This window comes from Haliotis asinina, chromosome 1 (genome assembly GCF_037392515.1).
Source record: "Haliotis asinina isolate JCU_RB_2024 chromosome 1, JCU_Hal_asi_v2, whole genome shotgun sequence".
NCBI lineage: Eukaryota > Metazoa > Mollusca > Gastropoda > Lepetellida > Haliotidae > Haliotis > Haliotis asinina.
The window spans coordinates 8,552,563-8,567,670 of NC_090280.1; the positions used below are offsets into that span (position 1 = coordinate 8,552,563).

Genomic DNA, 15,108 nt, shown 5'->3' on the forward strand with positions numbered 1-15,108 from the left:
ATCACTTCCTAGTACCTCAAGGTCTTCTGATCACAAATCATCATCTCAGTCACACTCAAAGTCTCAATCGACATCTGATAGTCAACAAACGGTGAAAAGTAAACCAAAGCCGAAGCCTGATGCTTCAAAACAACAAAGTGGCAGAGCTCCTAAAGGATCACAGAACAAAATTCAATTGTTCAATAAATACGGATCTCTTGAAGACATGGACGTTTCTGAAAACGTCCATTCTAGGGCACATAGCTTGTCGCCCTCCAAAAGGGTGCGGGGTAGATCCCCAATAAATCCCCCCAAAAAGATAGTTTATTCCAATAATATTGTACAGTGGAACTGCAGAGGATTGAGGACTAATTTACATGAATTACAGCTATTAGTCCAAGATTTTACACCTTCAGCGTTATGTCTCCAAGAGACATATTTAAAACAAACAGATACATTTGACCTTCGTCAATTTAATGCGTATCATTGTTTTTCACCTCCGGGTGATAGGGCCACTGGCGGATCATCCATTCTAGTCAGACAAAACGTTATTCAAAGCCCCGTTTCACTTAATACTAATATGCAAGCTGTTGCAGTGAGAACTACGCTACGCTATGTTCCCTCTATATTTTGCCATCTTCAACGTTTGTCAAAACTGATCTTCAAGCTCTATATGACCAACTCCCGAAGCCCTGTATTATAATGGGAGTTTTAAATGGGCACAACCCACTCTAGGGTAGTGTAAATATAAATATATGGTTCCAACACATATTCACACCCTGGGACAGGGACTTATTCTGCTCTCTACTTGTCACTTACAAATTCAGAACTATTAAATGAATTCGATTGGTCAGTCCACGATGACCTCTGTGGAAGTGACCATTTTCCTACTATATTAAAAGCTGTAACTCCATCTGATGTTCAACCATCATCAAGGCGGAATTTTACAAAGGCTAACTGGGCTTTATATGAACACTGTGTGCTGAAAAAACTTAAACCCGAGCGTTTTATTGCCGTTCCTGATGCTATTAAATGTTTTTTCTGAGGAACTGAATTCCATAGCTGATGAGTGTATACCAAAGTCCTCTGCAGTTCCACATATTCGAAAACCATGGTTCAACGACGAGTGCAAACAAGCTAGGAAGGCAAGGAAAAAAGCAGAACATTATTTCCGTCGCCATCCTATGGTGCATAATTTAAATAAATTTAAAATTTTAAATGCTAAAGCATGGCGTACTTTTAAACAGAACAAACGCCAATCTTGGCAAAATTATGTATCCTAAATAAATTCTCGGACACCCATGTCCAAGGTATGGGACATGGTCCAGAAAATTAAAGGTAAGGGTACTAAATCTGCTGTCCATCATCTTAAACATGGCGATCAGTTACTTACTAATAAATCAGATATTGCGAATAAACTGTGTGAAATCCTCGCTAAACACTCTTCCTCTTCTACTTATGTACCTACAATTCAGCAGTATCAAAAACAACAAGTACTCGTTTCATCAACTCAGTACAGTGCAAGGTAATAAGAAGCAATAACCCTAATGGACGTTTTCATTTGTGCACTCTGGGAGAGAACCAATTGTGCAATCATTGCACAATGCTTTCTTTGGTATGTGCAGAGAATGTCATGTATTGAGTTCGAAGACAGTCTCATGTGGTTTAGTATATAGTGCAGTATGATAAGGGGTTAAAAATTAATGAAAAAGAAAACTCTACCAAAACAGAAAACGTGAGGTGCAGTGTACTAGTTTCCATGAAACGTTCGATTTTATTTATACAGAGTTTTCGTTTGACCCTTCACGTTAAAACATGTTAACAGATAATTGAGTCTCGAAGTAATTCAGTTATTGATTTTATTATAAGGATTTCATGGCTTCAGGCAAAAGTTGCATTACGACGCATGTAACAACCAGCATAGATCCGCTAAACCCCGCGATACCGAAAACTCTAATCCAGAATCCAAATAATATTTTAGTGACCATATTACTTTAGCTACATATTATCATGTTCGTTCCATGCCAGCCTCTCTTAATGGAAATTATTGCACATGTTCATTCATCAGACCTCCCCACATGTACATTCCCCCGTTAAATAATGTTATGCCTCGCATAATCACGTGTGTTATATCTATAACAATACATTTGACTCATTACTGGTTACTCGGCTAAAGCACGTATTAAGACACGGTCATAATACAACATCTAAAATACCAAACATCAACAATACCAACAAAAGCAAACCTACCCTAACCCAAACAAACAGAGCACGCCTGAAGGGTTTAGTGATGTCAAAGCAGACAGACTTTGATCATTACGAAGAGGTACAGCTATTCTCATAACAGACATATCAATCTACTCGAACAGGTAAAGCGCTGGATCCATTTGACTGCCACTTAAAAGGAAGGGAATCCAACATGAGGAGAAAAATCCAAACATGTTCCACTGATGATGATTTATGTACATTGCAAAACAAATACGTAAGTTTCCTACTCGGATTACATAATGACAGAATGTCATTCATTTAGTAATTTACACCTTCAACGGATATAATTCACTGGATATATTTAGTCGGGTGGGTTGGCTCACAAGTTCAACACTGATGAAGTCTTTTCGAATCTCCAGATTTATGAGGGCCATGGTCCATTCTGTTCCGGGTATAGTTGCCTTATGGACGACAGTAAACATATAGAGGTTGATAAGGGTTTCGTAAAGTGTGGAGAGAGGAGTCAGCACTACAGTACGTTACGTCTAAAGCTTCGTGCATGGACACCCATAGTAACCTTCGTCTTAATCAACTCAGTATATATACCACTAAATGTAAACCTACTACATATACTTCCAATACATACAAAGAGATGACATGCCGAGCTAAAAAACACACGTGGAGCTTTACCAAATTGCTTCATATTGCAGTATCATGTCCCATCTCTTGTGCATTTCTGCAAATATATAATAAGTTGATTTTCAAGCACAGGCAAGACAGTAATTACGAAAGAGTGATACTTATGTTAGGATGTTAGGAGCAGGTGTTTGACATCCAGATCCATTGTTCTGGAGGTTTCGTCTCTTTCTAGAATCGTTTACAGTGGAAAGTGTTAAGCAGTACTGCAGGAATCTCCCCAAAACACAATATTCAAGTATTGGTCTGCCCAGTCCGTAAGAGAAAAAGTAGACATCGCTTAATGTATATCATTGAGATACACGCTCAGCAAAACCGTCACGGCTGCCACCCCATCCTTTTAGTCGTTGAATACTACAAGCTCTAGTAATTCTTGCAGGCACTTTATAGGAACTATACTGAACCGCAAAAGAAACACAAGTCGGTTTTCAAAAATCTTACACTGCTATCTTGGGTACTCATAACCTTAATTAATTGAAAAAACAACAGACACATGATTGTTGATGAAATGGTGCATGATTTCTGATGGAAAATTCATCTCTGGTAACAAAAAAATAAGCACCCATAAACAGTAAAAATGACAAAACAGAGTCTCGTAATCAGTAACGTGTGTGACCGCCACTGCTGTCGACACAGGCAGTACAGCGACGTCTAATCGAGTCAACAAGTCTCTGGAAGAAGGCTTGTGGCAGTTGATTCCATTCCCTTGTCAACCGTGCTTCCGAATCCCTCAGGTTTTGAGGTGGACCAGCTGTGTGCATTCTTCTTCCAATTTCTTCCCGCACGTGTTCTATCGGTGCCATATCGGGGGACAGAGAGGGTCAGGGCAGCACAGGAATGCTGTTAGCTCTCAGAAAGTCCATGGAGACCCGTGCCGTGTGGGGACGAGCATTGTCTTGCTGGAAGATTTGGGGAGGACGCTGTGCTTGGAAAAGGGGTACAACGTGTTGTTGGGAACTTGATCTCTGTAAACGACAGCAGTCACACGTTGACGAAACACAGGTGGTGTTCTGTGGTGGTAGCTGAAGCCTCCCCAGACCATCAGACTTCCTCCTGCCCAGCGGTCAGCCTCCACAACGCTACGTTGGCGTCGTCTCCATACACGTACTCGGCCGTCGGCGTGAGACATGTTGAACCTGGATTCCTCAATTGTTGACACTGCAATTGTTGACGCCGCCATCGTTGATGTTGTCTGGCCCACTGCAAGCGTTGTTGGCGGTGACGCTAAAATCGGCCTTACATAAGGACGTCGACATCTGATGCCTGCTGCCCTCAGTCGACGACGAACGGTGTCTGCAGAGATGTGGTGACGTGGTCCTTGGATGGTTAAAGCCGTCTGCGTCGCTCTTTGTTGTCGGTTACGAAGGTGAGTAACCCGGATGTGGCCATCTTGAGTTGGCGTTGTTACTCTCGGCCGTCCAGATCTTGGTCGATCCTGAATATTTCCCGTCTGTTGATTCCTTGCCAAGAGCCTTGTGATTGTCGCAATGTGACATTGGAAGTGCCTGGCGACCGCAGTTGCTGTGGATCCGGCCTGCAACATCCCAATGGCGACCCCTCTTTGCTATTGAGTTAGACTTCGCATCTTTTCTCAGCTATCTCCCGTTACATTTGGTAATGTGCGATGTTTCTGAATGGCGTACCTTATAAAGGGCCCATCAAGCACGAAAAGCATATGTTTTGTGAGCAGCACGAAAATGTCATGCAAAAAGCAAAATTGCATCACTAAGGTCGCGTTTGCGCAATTTCACCAAGAAAAAACGGAAACAACATTAAAGTCATCGTGGTGACCGTGGTTTGATAATAGGTTAATATGCTTTACTGCGAGAAAAGTATTGAACTGAATGTTTGCAATAAAATGAACTTGCGTTTCTTTTACGGGTCAGTATATTTTCTTAGTTCGTAACGAAATAGCTATTCCCTAAGTATGACGCGAGTGACTCAAAACGTATACTGTTTAAACAACGTAAATTGTTTCCTTCCAAGAACGTGTCCTGTCTTGCGTGAGGACTCACTATCCACCCCCACCCCACTATACACCCTACACAGATGCATCCCCAACTCTTACGTTTGTATGTATTGCTAAGGACCATCCCACTTCAGACACTTATATCTTCTTCACTGGTGTTCACTACCATATCAGGTGTTGTGCAAGGTGCTGTGACGGACAATCACAGACTATAAAACTACAAAAGAGCAGGTCGTTCGTTCATTTTTGACCCTGATACCGGTTATCTATCCAGTTAACTGATATTACGAAAACAACTTTCGTAATTTCAACAGCTGTCCGCTACTTTGGCTGGCAATCAACGAACCTAACCACACGATTCATGACGTCACCCCTGATCACAGCATTGGGGTCTCTGGTTAGTGTGTAGTCTATACTGACAACACATGACATATATCTACACCTACATATGTACACCTGCACAATGAAGAAACAATCTGACCCATGTATATGGCCAAGTATTGGTAACCAGAATAACTGACATTATTTACATGATAAGGAATTCCCAACGTATTTCACTGTACCTACAATCTTACACGGTGTGGCTTTTCATTCCATGACTATACCTACAGAGTAATGAAACCATGTCCCTATCTAACCTCGCAATATTCCAGCAATACCACGGCGGGCGACATCAGAAATGGGCTTCTCAGATTTTGGGGAATCGAACCCTGGTCTTCGGCGTGACGAGAAAACTTATAACCACTAGGCTATCTCACCGCCCGTCAATTCAGTAGCAAAAAGATGAACTAGAGTGAAATTTAATTGAATTCCGAAACTTGAAACAGAACAAATCATACTGTTGATGCAATAAAATGATGACTTATCATACTGATGTAGTATCACTCTTTGTTGTCGTATAATCCAGCTTGTTTACAGAGGCATACAGTTCATTAACACATGCTTGATCATCTTCTGGGACAATCTTCTGTACATTGACACCTATCTCCTTTTTAGGCCTATCTGCAGATGGTGCAGATAATTCATCAGATTCATCCCTTGGTGGCCAAGGAGATGTGTGTTCACCGTTAGTGACGACATCTGCGACACTAGCATAACCTCCTGCATCGATCACATCTACCTTGTGGGATCGACCTGGACCAGATGGTAGTCGTATGGAGTTATTCACTTCCACGGCAGCATAAGCAGCACTTGTGGGTTGCCCCACAGTTATGTATGGAGGCGAACAAGATTGAACTGACGAGCGTTGTTTTATTCGATTTACCTTTCTCTTCACGACAAACACGATGACGATGGCGACGACGACGATTAGAACCAGGCTGCCAACTACAGAAGCAGAAATGATTAGCACTGAGGATGTCGCTACTTGGTCCAGTGGTTTTCTTTCTGTAACATAGGGGAAGTTTAAGCAACAGCATGATATATAATTTCAGTTAGACCCAAAAGTGATATGAGATGAAATGTGGAAAATATGATCAACACGACGAGAGCAACCCGTGGCAATGTTAAGGATTATAAACATCTGCTACACTCAGCTGTCACCCGACAACCACCCGCCGCCGCCATATGCAGAAATTGGGACACGCGACCGTGTAGTCGATCGAAAGAAGGCAAGAAATTGTGATGAGGGCAACGTATTAAATATGAATTGTTTTGGAAATTGGCAAGGACTGATATGAAACGTGACAGTGAATTGTTGTAAGTAAAGTCACGCCATGGAAATACGATTTTTTAATTAATACACGCAGCGTCGTGTCCAAGGGTTGCGAGGATAAGTTGAATCAGATTACTGTGTTACTCATGCACAATGAGTACAGTTATAGTACGTGGGCATCGTACAGTTCTGAGCCTAAAATACTTCTGGTATGTGCAAGGTAAAAATCATCGTTTGATATTGAAAATAGTTTATATCATTCACACAAAGATAATATTGACATGTAGGTTTGAATAAATAAATTATTTTTCAATATCATGCAATTACGTTCATGGTGCACAATGGACACAATGTGTGAAGCCCATCTCCGGTGCCCTCCGCCGTGATTTTGCTACACGCGACGTAAAGCTCAGACTCGCCCACTCACAATATGCCAATACACTTACACAGTAGTGTTTATTGGATAAACAATAAATTTACGTAATTATTTTTTACGGAATGACATTTTTACAAGAGGTTGTTCTATCGATAGCTCCAGTTTATTATTCATGAATGGCAAACTCAGCATTTAGATTCTGGGCATGATGTAAGGATACACTTCAGATGGAATACAATTAAGAACAAACCAAATAGTGACAGGATAATGGTAACCCATGGCAGGATATCGGTACATATAAGCATTATTGTGTTTTGGCACGGGACATATGTTTGTGATTTTAGGATCTCTCACTTAAGAAACACACATTACTCATTGTTGTTGAGTCGGGTCACAACGCCGCAGCTGAGATTCCAGTGCTGCACTTGACAGTTGAATACCAGCCTTACCCCACCCAAGTGTGTTTCAGTCACATTGAATGTTATTGGTGAAAGACCCTGGTCACCAGCATGTAGTAATTGCGAGACGTCACCTGTCTGCAGTGTGAAGTTTGAATCTTCAGAACAGTAGGAGCCCCGTATATCGTAATACGCAGTAACATCCACGGTCAATGTCACTTCCTCGTGCAGGGTTAGAGCGTCTGTGTCGTTGTCACTGGTGATGTTACATTCCGGTTTCTTTGGGGCTGATAAATGAAATGGCTAAACTAAGAAGCCACGATAGTATAATACTGACGTTCAGTACATGTTGCTATAAGGATGGAAACATAAAATCATATATTTATGGATATTTACTACCCATAAATTGAAAGATTCAAGATGTATATATGTACGCATGCATATATAGTATGTATTTATGTATGTATGTATGTATGTAATGCATGTAATGCATGCGCGCGCGCGCGCGTGTGTATGTGTGTGTGTGTGTGTGTGTGTACCAAAACACAACATATATATATGAATATGACATAGGTACTGAAGATGTGATGCTCGCTAAAAACGAAAGTAACTTCACACCTAAAGCTGGTAAAAATAAAGCCCCTGATAAAGTCCTTGAGCAATATAAGGAATTCGCTTTCACAGAACATTCTTATAAAGGTATAAATCTAACATTTCAGGTAAAAACAGAAAGCCTTAAACTCGTTCTCCAAAATGAATTCATTGTGAATCAAAAGTCCGATAAAGACGGAGCCTGTGACAGTTTTCATGGACACCAACTATCATCTGCAGCTGTCACTAGACATTCTTACACATGGTATATATTAAGCTTCCAGAAAGCTCGGAAAAAACAGTAATCTTCAATCTTAAAAAAATATATACTTGACTCCTATTTCAGTAAAAAGAAAAAGATTACTTGATTAATTTCGAATCGAATGAAATTATCTTCTACAGACTTCCTCAAATTCACAAAAGTGCGGTTATTAAGTTCAGTAAAAGTCTATCACCCAATCTGCGAATGATTTAAAATTACGACCTATTATTGCGGGGCCACAATGTCCACCACATAGGTTAAGCAATTTTGAAGATATACACTCTCTCAAAAACCTCTCCGAGAGGTTCATCTGGGAACAAAATATCTGTATTTTGAATGACAATAGCACAGTAAATAAACCCCTCACAGATATCAAGCTTTGTATGATGAGGATCAATGGGAAGCTTCCCCAAATGAAGGTACGTTTATGTCACGACAACCCCAGCGCTGCACCGGAACCGGCTTTAATGCCAGTGCCGGTTGTGACCTCCGTTTGCTTGGAGCACTGATTGGGATCTCCTGGGCATAGACGGAATAAGTGTTCGGATCCGCATCCAGGGTTTTCTAGTCCAGTCATCCTACAATGCTTGCCGTAGTTTGTGAAGCGTCTGACGTCGTTAAAGCCGTCGATCAAGATAATCCCAAAGGTGTTCAAGTGGTTTAAAATCTGGGGATACAGAGAGCCATGGAAGCACGGTTATATTCTGGCTGGTGAAGAAGTTCATTGTGATGCGTACTGTATGAGGTGTGCCGTTATCCTGCTGAAAATTTTGTATCTGTTCGTAAACGGGAAAGATTTTACCTCTTTAATGAATGGCGGTAAGATTTCCCTCTATAAGCATTTAGTCAGTTCTTTCGGTTTTAAGAAAAAAAATTCGCCTACACCGTTGCACTTCCCCATCCAAATCTGTCAACCTACGTGTTTATGATTACTGTTTTTACCAGGTGATATGTTTCGGTGACTGATTGCTCATTTAAACATGTACTAGTATTCAATATAATTTGGTGTCATAATATTTTTATAGTCTGACTGGGATTAAAGTGGGTTGAAAAATTACCCGTGCGTTTCTTTTTTCACCCAACACGTCAAAACCCATTTACAGGGTAATACTGATTTCCTCAATAGTCTCCCCAAATCAGTAGAGGAGGGTACAAACTTGGTACGTTTTGTTGTTAATCTCTACACCAATAGTCCACATGATCTAGGAATAAAAGCTATGAGCTACTGGCTACAAAAAGGTCTGTCTGTGATTCAAAATCGAATACCTAAGCAATTCATTACCGAAAGAATAAAGCTCATCCTGAGCAATAGCACTTTTCGTTTTGATGGTTCCCATTATACACAAGTTAATGGTAATGCACAAATATGGCTCCTACCTATGCAACCCTTGTTCTAGGATACTTGGAGGAACTATATTCTAAAATAGAAGAGACGTTTGGCGAACTATTTAATTTCAACATCAATGAAGAGATTCTTAGATGACTTAGATTTGGAATTTGATTTCCAACATGCTACAAAATTTACACCCAAGTTTGTCTTATACGAGAGACATCTTCACATGTGCACGGTTCAATATCAAACAACATTGTAAAAGGATATACATTATATAGTATCAGATTCAAAACAGTATCTAGACTACAACTGATGTCACCCACGCCACACAACAGACAATGTCCTTTACTCTTTAGCGCGAAGAAAATGCAGCATGGTTTCAAATCCAGACCGTGTAGACTTCAGGCTAAATGAATTAAAAGTTTTATTTAACACAGAAACAACGAGGCAAGTAGTTAACTATTCTCTTGCTAAAGCAAAACAACTGAACAGAAGTGAACTGCTAAACATTAAGGAATCATGAATTGTCCTTCCAATTGTATACACCTTAAACCCTCGAAATCCTTAACTATTTACCAACGTTTGTGAACCTCGCCTGCCCGTACAAAAAATCGACATTTTAAAAGATAAACTATCAGAGGGCATGTTGATTAAAAGCAATGGTCATGGAAAGATTATCAAGCAAATTTTGAAAATGGCAAACTTTGTAAAAGCCTTGTTAAAAAACAAAATCTGTAACTAAATGCGAGAGATCATATTGTGATACACGCCAATATCTAAAAGAGGGAAATGTATACCAGTTCAAAACTGATCAAATCTTCGAAGTACATGAAAATATGACAGGCGCACCTCAGAATCTCATATATGTCATAAAGTGCACTGGAGGCGGCGAGGGGTATATCGGACACACGGGAGATAAACTGCGTTCAAGAGTGAGAGTTCACAAACAGTAACTTCTTGACCGACAACTAAACAGTACTTATAAACAGAATAGAATGTATTTCAAAAATCTAGTTTAGAACAGTTTACTGAAGTGAGAGGATAGTAAGTCAAAACGTTTGATGGTTACTACATTATTTTCCTATATTTAGAAGCTAGATCAACACCAGCTTATACACTTGGTTATATGTTTCATTTGGATGCGTTAAGACTAACCGAATTTAGTCACCCCAGCACACTCTATACTCCACTGACTGCTGTCACATCTAAACACCAGTCCTACTTTGCCCAGATGGGAGTCCGTCACATTTAGTGTTACTGATGAGGTGTTATCCGTGACACTTGGTACAGAGTCAGCTTCCGTCAGCAGGGTTGTCACATTTCCGGTCAGGAGGGAGATGTTGTGGCCGGTGGAGCAGTAGTAGTCTCGTACGTCCACCGTAAGGGACAGATCCTGGTACTGGACAAGTGAGTTAGTGTTCTGCTTACTGGTGATGCTACACGTTGGTGTCTCTGAAACATTCAAACTTTAGAAATGATAGTAGTGAATAAATGAAAGTAGAGTAAACAAATTTCATAAATGTTTCATTGACATTTCTCACTGAAGTATATGAACTGACCATTCACAAACGTATTGAAACATGTACTTAGCAAACCCATTGCTACAGCCTTCGCATGTTCATTTGTGTCTTGTGACACCAGAGGCAAACAGCATTTGTGTAAAATGAACGCGAATTTCGATGCTAGTTTGGAACAGACACGTCAGTTATTAGCACATGTGCCGTCATCAGTCAGGACATTTCGGGTAGTATCGAGTACTTAAGACAGTTTAATGAATGAGTAGGGTTGATCGTCTTTCAAGACAAGAACATATGTTGCTGAGAATTTAACGTGTACATAGATAGATGCCTTAAACCTAACGTCAGTCAATTCAAATTCGTGTATTTGAGTTCATGTCAAATTCAGTAAAAACTTATACCAAATAACCGGCGTCCGAACAAGAATATATGGTGGCGGTGAACTGCTCTTTTGATTACATAGGTTACTTAAAGAAATCCTGACAACGGTCCTTTTCTCAAAGCTTTGGTGTCGCATTCTCATCACAACTGTACCATTTGCTTCTTTGGAAAAGGGGAAGCATGATCCCTGACATGGTTATTGAGACGCATCACTGCGCCATGATCGACCACGCGACAAGGAAACAATCTGTAATATGTAATTCACCGCAAAATGAATGTCGTTTAAGGGTTACCTAAATATCCAGTTCTACAGATCCTTTTTTGAAAATAGGTAAACAACTAAAATATATACACAAAATAGAAAACCTTTCATAAATTGACACTATGCTAGCTTTGATTAACAGGACAGTTACTGTGAGTTAATAATAACGAGCCTGGTCTCATAACACAGAGCTCTGATTCAACGGATGTAAGGTCAAACATTCATGATCAATACAAACCTTTGGCATCTTTTGAAATTATACCTCTTCTGTCCGAACACTGGGGAAATGAAATTGAAATATACTTACTGACAACGGTCAGAATACACTTGCCGCCACCACCAATTCCAGTAGTACATAACCATTCTCCAGCATCTGTCGTTTCTACACGAGAAATGTAGAGGACTGAGTGAGTGCTGTTGATGACAGAGGCCGATACGTTCTGAGTCTTACATGATCCATTTGACAATTTACATTCAGCAACGCTAATTCCACTGGGGTTGTTATACACGTGTAGCAGACTTGCCCCGACACAGATCAGCTGTCCAGACGACCCCAGATAGTTGGAATGTGAGCAGATGAATACAGCAGAAACTGTGGAGAATATTTCAGAAGTGTGGATTACTGATTGTTTGTTTCTCAACTATTTTGGAATTTCTCAGGTATTACATTATCGTAAATACACAATAACCTTTGCGTCGATTTTCATTTAAAATGACTCGTTAGTATGTCATTAACTGAAACGATTTCCCTAAATGTGTTGAACTGACCGCAAAGCGATTGTGTCAGCAACAGAAAGGTCTTTTGTACGGCTGTGTTGGCTGTCATCCTGGAAGTGGAAAATTCAAAAACTGTTCAAATGAACTATTAAATAAGGAGGCGTATCATATATACCCGTTGTGTATGTCAACATCTATGATCTAACGAACGTCACGTTTTGGTGTAAATTCGTACTCCGCCATTACCTATTAAAGAAACCAATGAAGGAGCATGAATTTACTCCGAAATATTGTGTTCCTTATTACAGTGGTGACATAAAAAAGTTCGTCTAATGTGAATCATTACAAATGTTACAGTGCTGAAAGAAGTCACCAGCACTCGACAAACGTATGACCCCAAGCAGAAGTCTTTGAGTTAGAAGGTCCATGAGCAGCATTAACATTTCGCTCGACATCTTGTGTTTAGTGTACATATTACGAATGTAAGAACATTGCAATCGATCGTCCCAAATAAGTAACCAGAATCCATTACGAAACAGAGATATGGCCGTGGACATGAAGTACGTAGTGCCACGTTGCAGAAACGGTACATGTGGAACCTTCGTCAAGCTGCCTGAAAAGAATTGGTGCACCTTGTCCAAAAGACAGTGCACAACTGGCTAACCCTTAGCTGGAATATAGCCCTTGCATGTTACTTACGTGCGGCTTATTACTAAATGATTGACGCATGCGCAAGGAGTAACAGTTGCTGCAAGATAGCATTCAGAAAGTGCGTCCCGTTGGTTCGAGGATGAACTTATGCTTAACCAGTGGATGGGATCTGTATACTTTCAAAATCACGTTGTTTCCAATGCTACAGGAATATGTACATTGAGAGTTCGGACGTATGGACAGCCTTCACGGAAAATACAATTCAATTTATTGGCAGACCAACAATGATATTTACAAGCACTGAAAACATTACAGGAGGAAAACATATCCAAGTAGTGTAATGGGCATAGACACAGGTACAGGACATTTGATTAAATGTGCTATTGCAGAAAAATACATCAAGAGTCCAGAAGGAATGTCTTAAGTAAGGATGTTGAAGGCAAGAATCCGAAGAATCCGAAGGTTTGTCGGAGGGTATTTATAAATAACTACTAATAAAGAACACCTGACAATTCAACCCAAACATTCTACCAAGTGATCATATACTGAGGAAGTAAACTCTCACTTTCGTATGTATCACCCACTAGTGTCTCTCTCCAACAAAGAACCACCTATGCAAAGTGCACAATTGAAACACAATTCATGACTCCTGACTCCTGATATATTGTTCAAATATATATTTTAAACATAGTGCACAGTTAAAATAGTTGAAAATTTTGAAAGTAACATGAATGTACTTGTACTTCACTTATATTATATGACTAAAATTGTCCAAATAGTTACTTCACGCCACCGTCTTTACCGGAATGTGTCATTGGTGCTATTGTGGCCTAGGTTATTTAATCCTCATACATTTGTAATATCTGACAAGATGGTGGGTAGGATATTACATGAGAGGTAAGTTCGAGTAAATAAGACCATTCGTGTTACATTCTCTTCACAACACATTCTATTGGGATTAACATGTCGAGGAGAACGAAAGGGGATTGTTTGGTCATTTTAACTTCATTTCTGAATTGCCGATTGTCTTCATGCTGTCAGACATATGTTTAGAAGGCCACGCTTCTATTTCATACAGGAGCTTAATCAATGCTGATTGGAGAGTTATACTCTCAGAAATGAGGATCATGATATTCGTCCATGGGAGGAGACGATATTTGAAAAATATAATATGCTTACCTGAGTCATGACTTCCATGGAACGTGCATCCTATTTACCTTCTCCTATTACTATTCGTTCAGTGGCCATCCTCACAATTTGCCTCATATTCTGACGTATCCCTTTTGAATACAACAGTGAAACGGTGAAATCCTCTGTTTGACTCAAGTGATGTCTAACCAGTGTATGCGTACCCAACCGACGTCTTTCGAGAGACCCTACCAACGTTGCGAGATGGTGTCAAATGTAAAACATTGAACTGCTTCCCTGTTCAAGTCATGCTCACATCTGAGTTGCAACAAACATGAACATAATGGCGGAAGGGAGGTAACTCTTCGGAATAGAGCATGTTACAGAAATACAGCTATTTTTTGAAGGGGTAACGGATTCTAAAGTACAGAATACAATCAACTGAATCAATCAGTACCGCTCATGATTTGTCTCCCATATCAATACAATTTTATGCCTTGCACGAAGAGCAACTGTTGCGAGTGTGTGCACCTGCAGTCTTGTGCAAAGTACACCCTTAAACTTGCCACCAAGTCATCACCTAAATGAATAGCCAGATTGGTGGATTGGACACGACAGAGAAAGTTTGCAAATTATCCCTCAATGAAACGCCCAAACACAATAACGTTTCACTCCGAAACCGGCACTTCGCAATAAAGTGTTGATATCTGCCCCTATAATCAATGCATAATTTATTACTCTAGCATGAGTTGGAATTTCGTCGCATAGCCGTACATACAGTCTCTGTGGCTTGCTTGGCAACACCCTTAGAAGACACGTGTCAATTACATTACATCATGATTACGGATTACTTTGCCCCAAATGAAAATGGCTACTTTGGTCACGTTTGTAGCATTCAGTCGTAGTGTAATGTGGATCACAGAGGCATCTTGCCCCCTCACAGTCATGCGAAGTTTTCAGAAACGCGCAATTAACTACCGGAAACG

The 15,108-nt window shown here is 40.3% G+C and overlaps 1 protein-coding gene across 1 annotated transcript; it reads right to left on the minus strand.

The window, feature by feature from the left end:
* Positions 1-5,717: 5,717 nt before the first annotated feature.
* Positions 5,718-14,182, minus strand: LOC137287745 (uncharacterized). Its single transcript, XM_067820165.1, has 5 exons — positions 14,174-14,182; positions 11,865-11,904; positions 10,622-10,918; positions 7,255-7,567; positions 5,718-6,234 (listed from the first exon to the last, which is right to left on the minus strand). Exons 1-5 carry the CDS (start codon positions 14,180-14,182, stop codon positions 5,718-5,720), a joined length of 1,176 nt encoding a protein of 391 aa, XP_067676266.1.
* Positions 14,183-15,108: the final 926 nt, after the last annotated feature.

What these genes read in the sequence shown, in the direction of transcription:
- LOC137287745 (XM_067820165.1), bottom strand. An exon ending in TGCTGGGGTGACTAAATTCG is followed by an intron (nt 7,568 to 10,621) that starts GTTAGTCTTAAC and finishes TTCATTTATCAG; the next exon opens with CCCCAAAGAAACCGGAATGT. An exon ending in ACCCGACTCAACAACAATGA is followed by an intron (nt 6,235 to 7,254) that starts GTAATGTGTGTT and finishes TGTTACAGAAAG; the next exon opens with AAAACCACTGGACCAAGTAG.